At 45.1% G+C, this 12,134-nt stretch overlaps 1 protein-coding gene across 1 annotated transcript in view; it reads right to left on the reverse strand.

The window, feature by feature from the left end:
• Positions 1–12,134, reverse strand: part of ARHGAP6 (Rho GTPase activating protein 6) — a 235,976-nt gene that overhangs the window by 13,097 nt on the left and 210,745 nt on the right. Inside the window, exon 10 of the mRNA XM_077761402.1 lies at positions 4,724–4,821. Coding sequence (XP_077617528.1) covers positions 4,724–4,821 — 98 coding nt within the window. The remainder of the gene's footprint in view (positions 1–4,723; positions 4,822–12,134) is intronic.

Consider the following 12,134-nt stretch of genomic DNA (forward strand, 5'->3'; position numbering starts at 1 on the left):
TGGATCAGTGTGAAATGCTTTATTTGTGCCCAAACAGAATTGTATTATTTTCGTTCAGCTTAACTTAATTAAAACTTATTTAGGATTGTTACGTGGTCAGGAAGAACTGTTAAGTGCAGCACTTCCTTTGGTTGAAAAATAAGATAGGCAAAGAAGTATTTTCAAACGTCACTGATGGGTTTGCTTCCATTTAGGCCAGCGTACACATTTTTCCTTTGGCTTCAGGCTCCAGTGTGGCTCGGCATGGCAGTGGNAAAAATATCTTTGGTGTTTAATAGATTTTGGTGTTAACTTTGATTTTAAAAACTATGACATGTCAACATTGTCCATTTTGATGCCTGAGTTTTTACTTATTTATTTTAAATGTTTTATTATTTATTTTTGAGAGAGAGCGAATGAGAGAGAGAGGGGCAGACAGTGAGGAGGACAGAGGCTCGAAAGCAGGCTCTGCACTGACAGCGCAGAGCCTGACGCGGGGCTCAAACTCACGAACCGTGAGATCATGACCGGAGCTGAAATCGAGAGTCGGACGCTCAACCGAATGTGCCATCCAGGCGCCCCGACGCCTGACTATGTACCACACCCTTTGGGCACCTACGTGAGGGCTTCACCTCTCCTCGCCCGACTCCAGGCCCTGCTTTGGTTCTTCTCCTACAAATGCCGGAGCTCCACATGCCGCGTCCTCTTTGATTTACCTTCCATTCTTGTCCCCTATCTCCTTACATCCCTAAATCAAAGGACGGGGATCTATTTTGAGTGTTTTTGAAGACAAGAGCATATAATTCTCATAAATATCCCAGACAAGCAATGAAAATACTGGAAGTCTTGCATTGTTAGTAATATAAATCTCTTCTAATCTCCCTTTGGTATTCCGTTTTGGTTGAAGCCAAAAATGTAAGTAGACAAGCACGAGAAAAAATAACGAGCCCTCCTTCCGCCACCCCAACGCTGTTGTGGCAGAAGAAGAGAAAAGCTCCAACCAGAACAAAACATTCAATTCCCAAATATCACTGAATGTTTGCTCTTTCAAAACAGAAATTATCATAAATATGTTCTTGTGCTCGGTTGTGCACTCTTTTGAAAACTCGTTTTTCCACTCGCCATCCAATCTTGTGCAGTCTCTACATTACGTGAGCTGATGGCAAAGAACAGAGGCTTCGGGTCGCCTTCCCGCCTCCATGTCTTTTCACCCTCCCCCCTCTCTCTGTTCCAGAACCAACACCGCCATCCTGATGCCTGCAGGATCGGGCGGGTACGGGTGGGTTTTGCCTTCAGACACTGCCACTATTTAAGGCGGATGGCTTCCTTTTGTGTCACAGTGCCTTCAGTGGTTGCCATCTCGTGGATAGAAAGGTAGAAAGGAGTGATGCCAAAGTTTTTGGTGAGTGGTTGTAAATGAACAAAATGGTGAGATTCGAAGTAACATGGTAGCAATCATTGACATTTATGAAGCATTTATTAAAAATCAGATACTCTTCTAATAGCACAACAACTCTGTAATGTTGGTGCTGCTTCTTACCTCTGCTTTACAGATGAGGGGACTGAGACAGAGAGCGATGAATCTATTTACCCAAGACCACATAGCTAAGAGCAACGGAAAGGGAAATCGAACTTAGCCGATCTGGCTCCGGATCCAAACCTCATAACCGGTGTGTTACACTATATAGGAGTGTGCTATTGCTGGGTGATCGGCGTACCCATATAGTCAGCACCATCTGGCAATTGTGGTACTGAAGTTGGCTATCACTGGAATCTTTCATTACCATCATCTCTTGTCACTGTCATTCACTGCCATCGCTTCTTAATTTAAATGCCATCCGTAAGCCTGCCCTTTAAGGGCTTCTGTGCTCTGTGCTGGGCAACCCTTTCCTTAATCGCACCCACAGCCAGCTGACAGATTTATCGTTATGTCCAGGCCATGGTTCAAGCTTCCTGAACGTCCAGGCCTGTTGAAACCTCTCCAGTCTTCAAAGGTCACTGCAAATCCTTGCTCTTCTCAGAAGCCATCACTGGGACGATAGGTCACATCTCTTTCTCTTCTCCAAACTCCAAGTGGATTTATGGCCTATCTTGGTGTTGGTTCCCTTCCTTTGTCAATGCAAAGACCCCCTCTGAATGCCAGAAAATCACCTGCCTCAAATACAGTACCACGTGATGGCAAATATGTAGTATCTAATGTGGTAGAACCACAGGGGGAAATTTTAAAAATTCTTAATGTCCAGACTGTACCCTAGAACAAATGAATCCAATCTCTAGGGGTGACCCTCAGGTATAGTCACTCTTCAGGCAGGTAAGTCTGAGAACCAATGGCCCAGCACAGATCATTCCACACTCTGCGACACACTTCCTAACATGATTCACATTAGTTTTATCCTTGAAGGCCTCCTTCGACGAGTCTGTAGGCACCTAAAGTTAGGACTATGTCTTGATGTTTTAAGCCTTTGGTATTAAAAGTGTGGGTCACGGACCAGCAGCATCATATCTGGGAGCTTGCTAGAAATGCAGATTCTCAGCCTCTCTCCCCCAGATCTACTAATTCAGATCGCCAGGAGGGCATTGTAACAAGATCTCCTGGAGATCTGTATGCACAATAAGGCTCGAGAAGCATGTTCAAGGTATGAAGACACTCTCTGCAGCTCAAGGGTGGGACTCTCAAGCCTCAAAAGACAAGTGCAATGAAATAAATTTTTATTTATGTATTTTTGCTTCACGACATCATTATCAGCCATTCTGGGCTTCTCCTTGGCCTGTACCTAGAGGAAAACAAACACTCCCTTCTCTTCCTTACTAAGAAAGTCATCTCCAAGTGTTTTCTGTTCAATAGTGCTAGTCTCTGACATCCACGGAGCACCTGTGAGCTCACTTCCCTTCCCTTGAACCCCCGACACACACCTATGATCTTGGTCTAGGGTCAGCTTGCCGTGACCTTACAGTTCTTTTTCTTACAGGGATAGGGGACAGGAGGGGTTAGACAATTGTATAGCTTGGGATGGGCCTAATGTGTATGCTGCTTTCCTTTCTTAAGAGTAGAAAAAGAAGAGTTCACTCCTTGGCATTTATATGCAAAGAACGTACCTGAAAACCACATAAAAATAACTTTCATCAACCCTTCTTCAAAGCACAATATTTATATATGTAAACACACCATCTTAAAGCTGAAATTTGTCAAGTCAATATCAGTGGGTTTTTTAGGTGTGTGTTTCCCAGCTTTTCCACAGAGCACCCATGAAACGGTATAAATGCAGCTTAATGAGGAACTCCCAAACAGAAAGGCCACCATGTCTGTTTTCCTGCACGGGGAGGGAAAGAAGTGAGTTCATTAAAATTCTGGTGATAATGAGATCTGCTGTGAAGAAAAGCCATTTGTGTTAGTTTTCGTTAGAACTTACACCTTGATGATGGTTAGAGATCTAGGAAGAACTTAAGTGAGCCCAAGTATCTGATATGAAAAGCAAGACCATGAAATGCCAGCCCATTTAGACAATTTGAATATGTTTTTAATCACTCGTGGCTCTTGGAGCTTGAGTCCAGGCAAAGTATCTTACTTGAATCAGAATTTGGCCTAATAATCAGTGGCACAAAGATGATTTTTAAAAAAGTGCATTTGGAAGGATGTGCTACTTAAGAATTCTCCCCCACTCTGCAGGAAATGGAGCGAAGCCGGACCTTACCGTGCTACTCATGCAATGACGTAGCAAAGAAGGAGGTCTGAACAACGTGGAATTCCCTTCATTAAATTTCTCTAAAGAATATATGTTTTTATACATGAATAGTTTCCAATGAAAAGGAATCTATCGAATTCAACATCAACATAAAGGAACGACTTCACAAGTGTCGCTATTTCTAAGATACCATTGAATAAGACATACCATTATTGCATATAGAGCCGCGGAAGGAAAAATGCTATGAATTACATCAGGACACACCACTGATTATCAGATGACTCCCAGTTTCAGGGACGATAAAACGTGGGGGGGGGAAATGGGTTTTAGAGTTGCCGCAATTCAGCAGACTAAAAGCATAACATAAATGACATTTTCATGAGACGAGGACAACTTGTCATGCCACAGATTTAAGGTTTGGTGCCACGGTGGCAACATCGCTCCCGGATAACAATGCAAAACTATCCTCTTAACTGCCTTTGCCAATACCCAGGCAAAGGAAGAGCATTTCACTCACTGAGATCATGGCGGCATGTGGAGACCACTTTGCGTTTTTACCAAAAGGACATTAACTATGAAGAGTGGAAGAGTGAGGAGGGTGCACACCTCTAATTTCAAATGGGTACCCAGGCCTTGGTAGAGGCTTGTCTTGTGGTTTGGTAGTGCATCGCTCTCGCTGTTAAATGATACAAATAAGATGCATCCAGGTGTAACCTGAGGGGCCCCATAAGTACAGCTATCAGGATTCTAGAAAGAGAATCACTGATGTGCATCACAGTCCTTTGAGCTTCTTGCCAGTGATTAAGTTCTTTTTTTCCCAGTAAACGCAGTCAAAAGGACCTCGAGGGGCTAGAAAGAGCCAGACATGAAACAGAAAACTCCCACAAGGCGCATTCTAATTTAATAAGTGGATTAGTCAAATGGAAGCATTTTCTGGATAGGTGGGCTGACAAGATGTGCCGGGAAGTTGCCACAATTCCACTTCAAGTCACCCCGCATGGAGTTATGTAAACCTCTCAAATTCTCTAGAAAAGGAAAGAGGAAGTGAGGGGCATACTCACGATGACTGGGAGGCCTTTCTTCTGAGCAGATAGTCTACCACGTCGGGGTCGGTCTCCAACAGGCTGATCAGGACTTCGTTCTGGAGATCTGGCGGAACCTGGAAGGGCCAGGTGTTGAGGCATCAGTGAAACCATTCCGGAAGGAGGAGAGCTATGGTCACCGGCAACTTTACAATAACATAAAACAGAGCCTTAAAAGTCCTAAGACAACAGAGTGGTTCACCAGTTAAGACCAAACCTATACGAACCCATACAGCCAGTTTAATTCTTAGGACAAAAAGGACGATTACCAAAAAGTCATACTCAATCCACACTGTCACACCTCCGATGACTGGTGATATAGCCCACTCACTTGGATACCTTTGTTGCTTAGACTTGATTTTCTTGGCTTTGAATAGCAAGATATCATGGTTAAGAAGGATGCTGTTCATAATTTATTGTCCAAATGGGGATACTTTCTGGAGTTCCTATTTCTAATTATGCCAAGACAACGGGCATAGATTATAACTGTCTGGGGCAGTCCGGGGACATATGGTAAGTTTATTAAGAGGACAGGCCCTTGAGCCAGACCGTGTTTGAGTCCTAGCTCCATTTGCTGGCTGTGGGACATTCGGCAAGGTACATGGCCTTTCTAGGTCTCTGTGTGTCCTCATCTGCAAAATGGAGAGAATGAGATCCTCGCCACAAACAGCCGCTGCGGTGATCAAATGACTTACTACGTGTTGAGAACTTAGAACAGTACCTGGGAGAGAGCAGACACTCAAAAACATGCCGACTACTATATCTGCACATGTCATTTTACCACTCGATGCCTGCACTCACCCCCTCCTTGCATCCTGGTCCATCGACAATGAAAAGGCTCTCGCTTTGGAATCTGACAAGGCATTCACTAGAGTTCTGTAGATGAGAGCCGCGTGTTTCCCTAGGCTAGTCCACAGTGCATTAGAAGGCGGCCTTACCACGCTAGACCCCTTGTGTGCAAATGTTGTGTGAGGAAAGTCTGAACTCCGCTCCACTGGGTTTTCTACTCTACAGATGCTGGTAGCTCAGCTAAAGGAAATTCACATTATTGACAGAAAAACAAAATTTCCGTGTGGTTCTCACACACAAGGGCTCAACAACCAGGCTCTTCAAAACTGCAGGGACAAGTCTTTGGAGAATAAGGGGCTGGTGGAGGAATTTGCCTCCTGCCTCTTGCAGAACTCAATTCTTCCTGAGTTCTGAGAAGCTGGAAACAATTTTATTAATAAAAACAGGGATGAGAAAGCAACAAAATGCTTTCCTTCGCTCGTAAATCTGTCCCTCCCACTTCATCCCAAATCTCTGTTAATGACACTGCCAAACCCTACTCACACAAACTCGAAATCTGGGTTGTGTTCAAGCTTCTCTGTGTCCTTTCCCCTCCCTGTGCAGAACCAGGAGACCTACTCGATTTCATCTGGGTGAGGCCAGTTCCTTCCTTCCTCTATCTTCCATTCCATTGCAATGATCCAAGTTTGAGCCCTCATTACCCCTTTGTAGTGGGCATCTGTTGGCCACTACCAGCTTCCTTTTCCCTCTTGTTATAACAGTTGTGCCCAAGTTCCCCAACCCTTAGTTCAGGGGTGATGTCATCCCCGAAATGATGAAAAGATCCCAGAAATCTTTGGATCTTGGAGACAGGGAAGAGAGAGATGATAACATTAGCTAATATTCAGGCTGGAGAGAGAAAGAGGGAGGGAGAGGAAGAGGAAGAAAGGTGCCTCCAATGTAAGCTGGTCTCAGGCCGCCATCATTCCCTTCCTAGACTCTCATGGCTGCCTGTGTGATGGGCGTGCGGCTCCATTAGAGGTGATGAAAAGCTGGGAGGGTTTCCCTGACGCATCTGAGAGGCACAACACGGGACCAGAAGCCACACGGGGCCTCAGGACTGTGCTGACAATGGAAGACACAACACCAAGAAATGGAGAGAAAGCAAAGGGTCTGCTGACAACATTTAAGTCCTAGGTACACTGATGCCTGGAGCCATATTTGCTGTGGATTGTCCAGCTGTGTGGACCTCAAGCTCCTTACACCATTTAAGAGTTTTTAGTTGAAAAGAAAGATATGTACTCGATGAACCCTTGATACGGCAACATGCTAACTTGTATGCTCTCTGTTTCCTTCACCGCGGGCATCAACTTTCTTCTCTGTGTGGTTGTCGGAGGGCTCTAATCAAGGCGCTTGCTCAGAAATCTTTTTACCCCCACTGCCGACACCATCGACTTGCTTGCTTGTGTTTGCCATTTTGTCCCCTGGCAGTCATCCTCACGCACTCTACACCGGCACCCCTGCACTTCTCCCCCGGGCCTCTCCCCACCCTGTTCCTTTAATTCATTACATAAATATTTGGCGAATGCTTCTTGAGTGCCAGGCGCTGGATGCTGGAACTCAGCTGCAAACCAAACAGACAGGAATCCTTGCCTCCTTGACTCTGACAATAACTATGGAAAGACCGGCATTAAACAAATAAAGGAAACATACCATGGGTCAGACTGAGAAAACCAAAGCAGAGAAGGGCGATNNNGGCGATGGTGAGGGCGGGGAGGGGGCGGGGCAGGGAAGCACAATTTCAGCGGGATGTCAGGTCACATAGAAGCTGACATTTTAACAGAGACCTGAATTTGATGAAGGACTTGGAGAAAATCACTCCAAGCAAAAGGAAGAGAAAAATCTCAAGTTCGTGAGTCAGGAGCAGAGAGGAGGTGGGGGAGGCTGGAAAGAAGGAGGAAGGAGGCGAGAGGTAGGAAGTAGACCAGGTGGCCAAGGCCAGATGCTGAGGAGTCTTACGGGTCATGATAAGGACATCTGCTCTCAATCTAGGCAGCTGGGGAGTCACTGGGGGTTTTGAGCGGAGGACTAACGTGAACAGTCGTCACTGGCTGCCACGCTGACAGTAGGTTGTGGGGGAACAAGGGGTGAGGCAGGGAGTGCAGAGAGGGGCCACTGACCTCTTCAGAAGAGAGTGATGGGGGCCTGAACCAGGACACTGAGTGGATGAGAAACCTCTGGATCTTGGAGACAGTGAAGAGACATGATAGCATTAGCTAATCACTGGCCAGAGAGAGAAAGAGGGAGGGAGAGGAAGAAGAAGAAAGAGGCCTTCAACGTGGGGCTCCCGGAAGCATGGGGCTCCCACGGAGGCTGACTGGTATAGAGAAGCGGGTGGCTTTGCTGGGGTAAGGGGGACCGGCCTGTGGGACATCCGAATGGAAGACAGACCTAGCAGGCAACTGGGAAGAGAAATTTGGGAGATGTATACAGATGGGATTTAAAGCTCTGTGACTAAGCCTAATGGCCTGGGAACGAGAATGGAAGGAGAAGAGAAGGGGTGAGGCTTTGAGGCCAAGGCTGAGGGATCTATGGTCTTTACTGAATACATTAAAAGAATAAAAAGACTGATAAGGGTGCCTGGATGCTCTCAGCTCAGGTCTTGATCTCAGGGTCATGAGTTCAAACCCTGTATTAGGCCCCGTGCTGAGTGTGAAGCCTACTTAAAAAAAAAAAAAAAGGAAAAGAAAAAAAAAACTGATAATTTTTACTGTAAAGTTTTGAAACAACATGGCCCAGTAGATACACAGTGTTATATCAATTTGTCAAAGAGTAAGGCCTAAAGGGTAAAAATGAGAAGAAAGCTCCTGTTTAAAAAAATGAACGGAAAGGGAAAAATAATATAAACCGAAAATGTATATCCTGAACACTTTTTGAAAGAAACTTCCATGAGCAAATGAGGAAAAATATTTGTTTTTCATGCAGTCAGTTTAATTTAGAATTTTCTACACTTAGACACATAATAAGAAATTTTGCTCGAAACACCCATTCATTCCCACTGAAGAATCAACAGCCTTCGTGCATATCCTTCGGGGTGCTGTAAGCATCACAATATTAATTCTTTGAGAGCGTACGGTGTGTCTAATGATAAGTGATTAACTTGGATACACTATGAGAATAGGTTATGGGAACTATCATTACTGAAAGCGTAACTTTCTGTAACAGTGTTAAATTATTCCGTAATGCAGAGTTTTTACTCATTCAACTGGGCTTGGTTCCCAACCAATTATAATCATCGAGGTTTATTTTGCGTAGCATACATGACTCTTAAGCGGTAACAAATGCAAATAGAAAGGGTCAGTGCTATAAATCTGTCTATAGTTTCTTTTTAAAAGACTCACGATACCATTTTGGCTCAGAGACACTGTTTACAAGTAAGTAAAATGATATCATTTAAAAACGTGGATCCACGTATTGTAGGAAGGATAGGTAATAGTCTCCTATGTGTTATGTAAGACTGACTACCGTGTACATTAGCCATTATTTTAATTAGTCTATTTATATCCTATCTTGTAAAAATTTATATGAGAAAGCCACGTTCGTTTGTTTGTCATTAAGGAATGGTACAGAAAATTGGGGCCAGTGGGAAAATGAGGGCAGAGAACTGGAGTCAGTCCGGACCTGACTTTTAACATTCGTACAACAGCCTCCAGCGCTGTTTTCTCAATAATCCCTCCAATCTTTGTCCCTATTTGCGTATTTCATTTCCAATTATTTGATAAAACTGTCAAACTATTGGCTCAGCTCAATTGGATCAGCGTTCATTTTCTGTGACGTTACATACTTACTAGAGAAACCAAAGTCAAGGGAATGAACCGACAGGAAACGCGAGCTTACGTAAGTCAGAAATATCCAGACAGACCATTCCTATATGTGCTCCTTTGCAGGAATCAGGACGCTGTCAAAAGAATTTCTGACTGAGATTCGATAGCCCCTGAGGTCCCATTTTTATAAGCTTTGCTGCTTATAATTAATTAATGTGAACTTGGATACTTCAACCATCTTCTTTCGGATTCTCTTCCTGCATCTGAAAGTCCAGGCATATCCTATGTGTCCCATTTGCTTTTAAGGAAGCGTCGTGAGGATCAAACAGATTTGAAAGTACCTTACCAATTGCCACGAGGTTTAGAATAAAAGATTCTATTCGAAACAGACAAAATGTTAATAAAGTGAACACTTAAAAGAAAAACAAAAAGCAGGTAACATGGAGATGGCCTATATTTGTTCTGCGAGTTTTTTTCTAGACTAACAGGCATCCATCTCTGCCTCTTTTCCTGTCTCTGCTCTCGAACACCCCTCAACTACTAGAGGTGAAGTTTGTGACTGGTTGGCCCCTCAACTGCAATGGTCTTGAAGCCCACTCCACGCAGCTTCTCCCTTCTGATTCCTTCTCTTCCCCCAGACCTCAAGTCTTTGGTTGGTCATATCATTAGAAGGTAAGTTGCCTGAAGGCGGGGATGATCTGACTTGTCTGCCCAGAAGTGATACAGACTCCCAGGGTTGTAGCTCTCTGCTAGCTAGGCTCTTTCGCAGCCAGCGCAAGCACATGCGCGTGCCAATCCTGGCCACGGTATCCTGAGCGGGGGTTTTGAAACATCTCTCTTCCTTGAAGCTCCTACCTGCACATCCATGACCCTTCACCCACTTACTCAAGCCAATATTATGCTCTTTCAGCTCAGGTGGTGGTTTCTACCCAATGGGTGCTCAAAAAACGTTGTTGTAATGGCTACAAAGAAAAACCAAAAGAACCCAGAATTATTGGTCTTTATGGTGTACGCTGGTTCCGTTACCTTTGTTTAGACGCTTCTCTCTGCTTATGAGCAGTGCCAACGTCACGTTCTAGCAAAATCTCTTGGCTATTAATTTCTGGAGTTGGCAGATAAATTTCCTTGCCCACCTGAGGATCATCAGACATTTTCTGACACATCTGTAAACTATTGTGCCCAGTCATATAAAAAAGAGGGGCGCCGGCTGGCTCTGTTGGTAGAGCATGCAACCCTTGATCTCCGGGTCATGAGCTTGAGCCCCACGTTGGGCACAGAGATTACTTTGAAAAATGAAAAATGAAACGTATGACTCCATAATCAAACACGTTTAATCCTTTTTCTTTTGGGATTTAGTATATAGCCAAATGGAAACTAAGGAGGAGGATTGCGGAGAACACATTACTTTTTAAAATCAACCGGTTCTGCACACCTGAATGAAGAAACGAAACCTAGCCCCAGTGGCTTCTTCACTTACAATTTATTGTTCCACATCAAAATCCCTACTGGTTTTAGTCAACTATTCAGCAAGTTTAGATATTTTCCAAGGGTACCATTTATGGTTGTGTTTATCGGGAGACTCAACTCCTTAGCTTTTCGTGTGTTCCTTCGGAGCAGAATGCTATTTCAAAAATCAAAAGAACTTTGGACACTCCTGCTTCAGAGGAAAAATGTAAACAGTGCACATATGAAGGGATAAAACTGTCACGATTAAAATCCACCCGATCAAATTAAAAATGAAACCTTGAATGACTGCCTAGGGTATAACTGCCATGCTGTAGTTTATTCTCTAAACCACAGAGAGGGAGAGGTGGTTCGAGTTTTCTCTGTACCAAGTCACTACTACAAACCATTAGGGGCTTCTCGGAGGGCAATTCTCAGGACTCAGCCCTGTCCTACTTGCCTCTGGGTGTTCCAAACCCGTATCCATCCCTTTGCGCTGGCCCACGAAGGATGCTGTGGCATTTAAAACCGTAACACTTTCCAGCAAAAGTAAATATCACTGGGAGTCATGGTGACATTTTTTAACTTAACAAACATGCTGAAAGCAATCGCTGGGGCTGTTTATGAGAGCCAAAGCTCAAACATGGGCAAGCCCAGCCCAGAAGCTTCTGTGTCACTGTGGTGGATGGCTTCCTATAATGCAAGGGGCTCTGAGTGCACCCGGAGGGTCAGGATGCACTTAGGTTCAACACATTTTTCTCAAGTGCCCAATACATGTGTGTCTGGCAACGAGGGTGTGTTACTGAACAGAGTTGAGGAGCACGGGACCCGTGGAGCTGGGGGAAGGTGGGGGGAGACGCAAGGAAGGGGGGTGCAGAGAAACGAGCTCCGCGGCCACAGGGTAAAGGCGGTGGGACCTGCTCAGGCATGACACGCCTCCGACCCTCTCTGTGTGTCGCCAGTGGTACCCGAGTTCTGTCACTGCGGGCAGGGACACGGTGAGCAGGCTCCAGAAGGAACGTGTGCCGGCTCTCGCAGCCACCCACTGGCCTGGACGTGGAGCGGGGCGATGTTATGATTAGTCCAGAGGGATGAGTGCTGTTAAGTCTCCTCTGCTCCCCATGTTCAAACGGGCCCAAATTGCCTCTCTCTTCCTCCTCCAAACGGACANTCTCGTTTGATGACCAGGATCACTGCTTGACTCCCTTCGACTTGGCACGCACAAGCAGTCTGAGGGAAATGCAATTTGCATCGGGGAATGAAGAGGACACCAAGCGGGGCTTGGCCTCCGAGCCTGGAATCCTCATGCTGGCCTGTGACCCTTGCTCCCGGTTGTTCTCAGTTGAAAATTCACA

Source organism: Crocuta crocuta, unplaced genomic scaffold (genome assembly GCF_008692635.1).
Source record: "Crocuta crocuta isolate KB4526 unplaced genomic scaffold, BGI_CrCroc_1.0 scaffold224, whole genome shotgun sequence".
Lineage (NCBI taxonomy): Eukaryota > Metazoa > Chordata > Mammalia > Carnivora > Hyaenidae > Crocuta > Crocuta crocuta.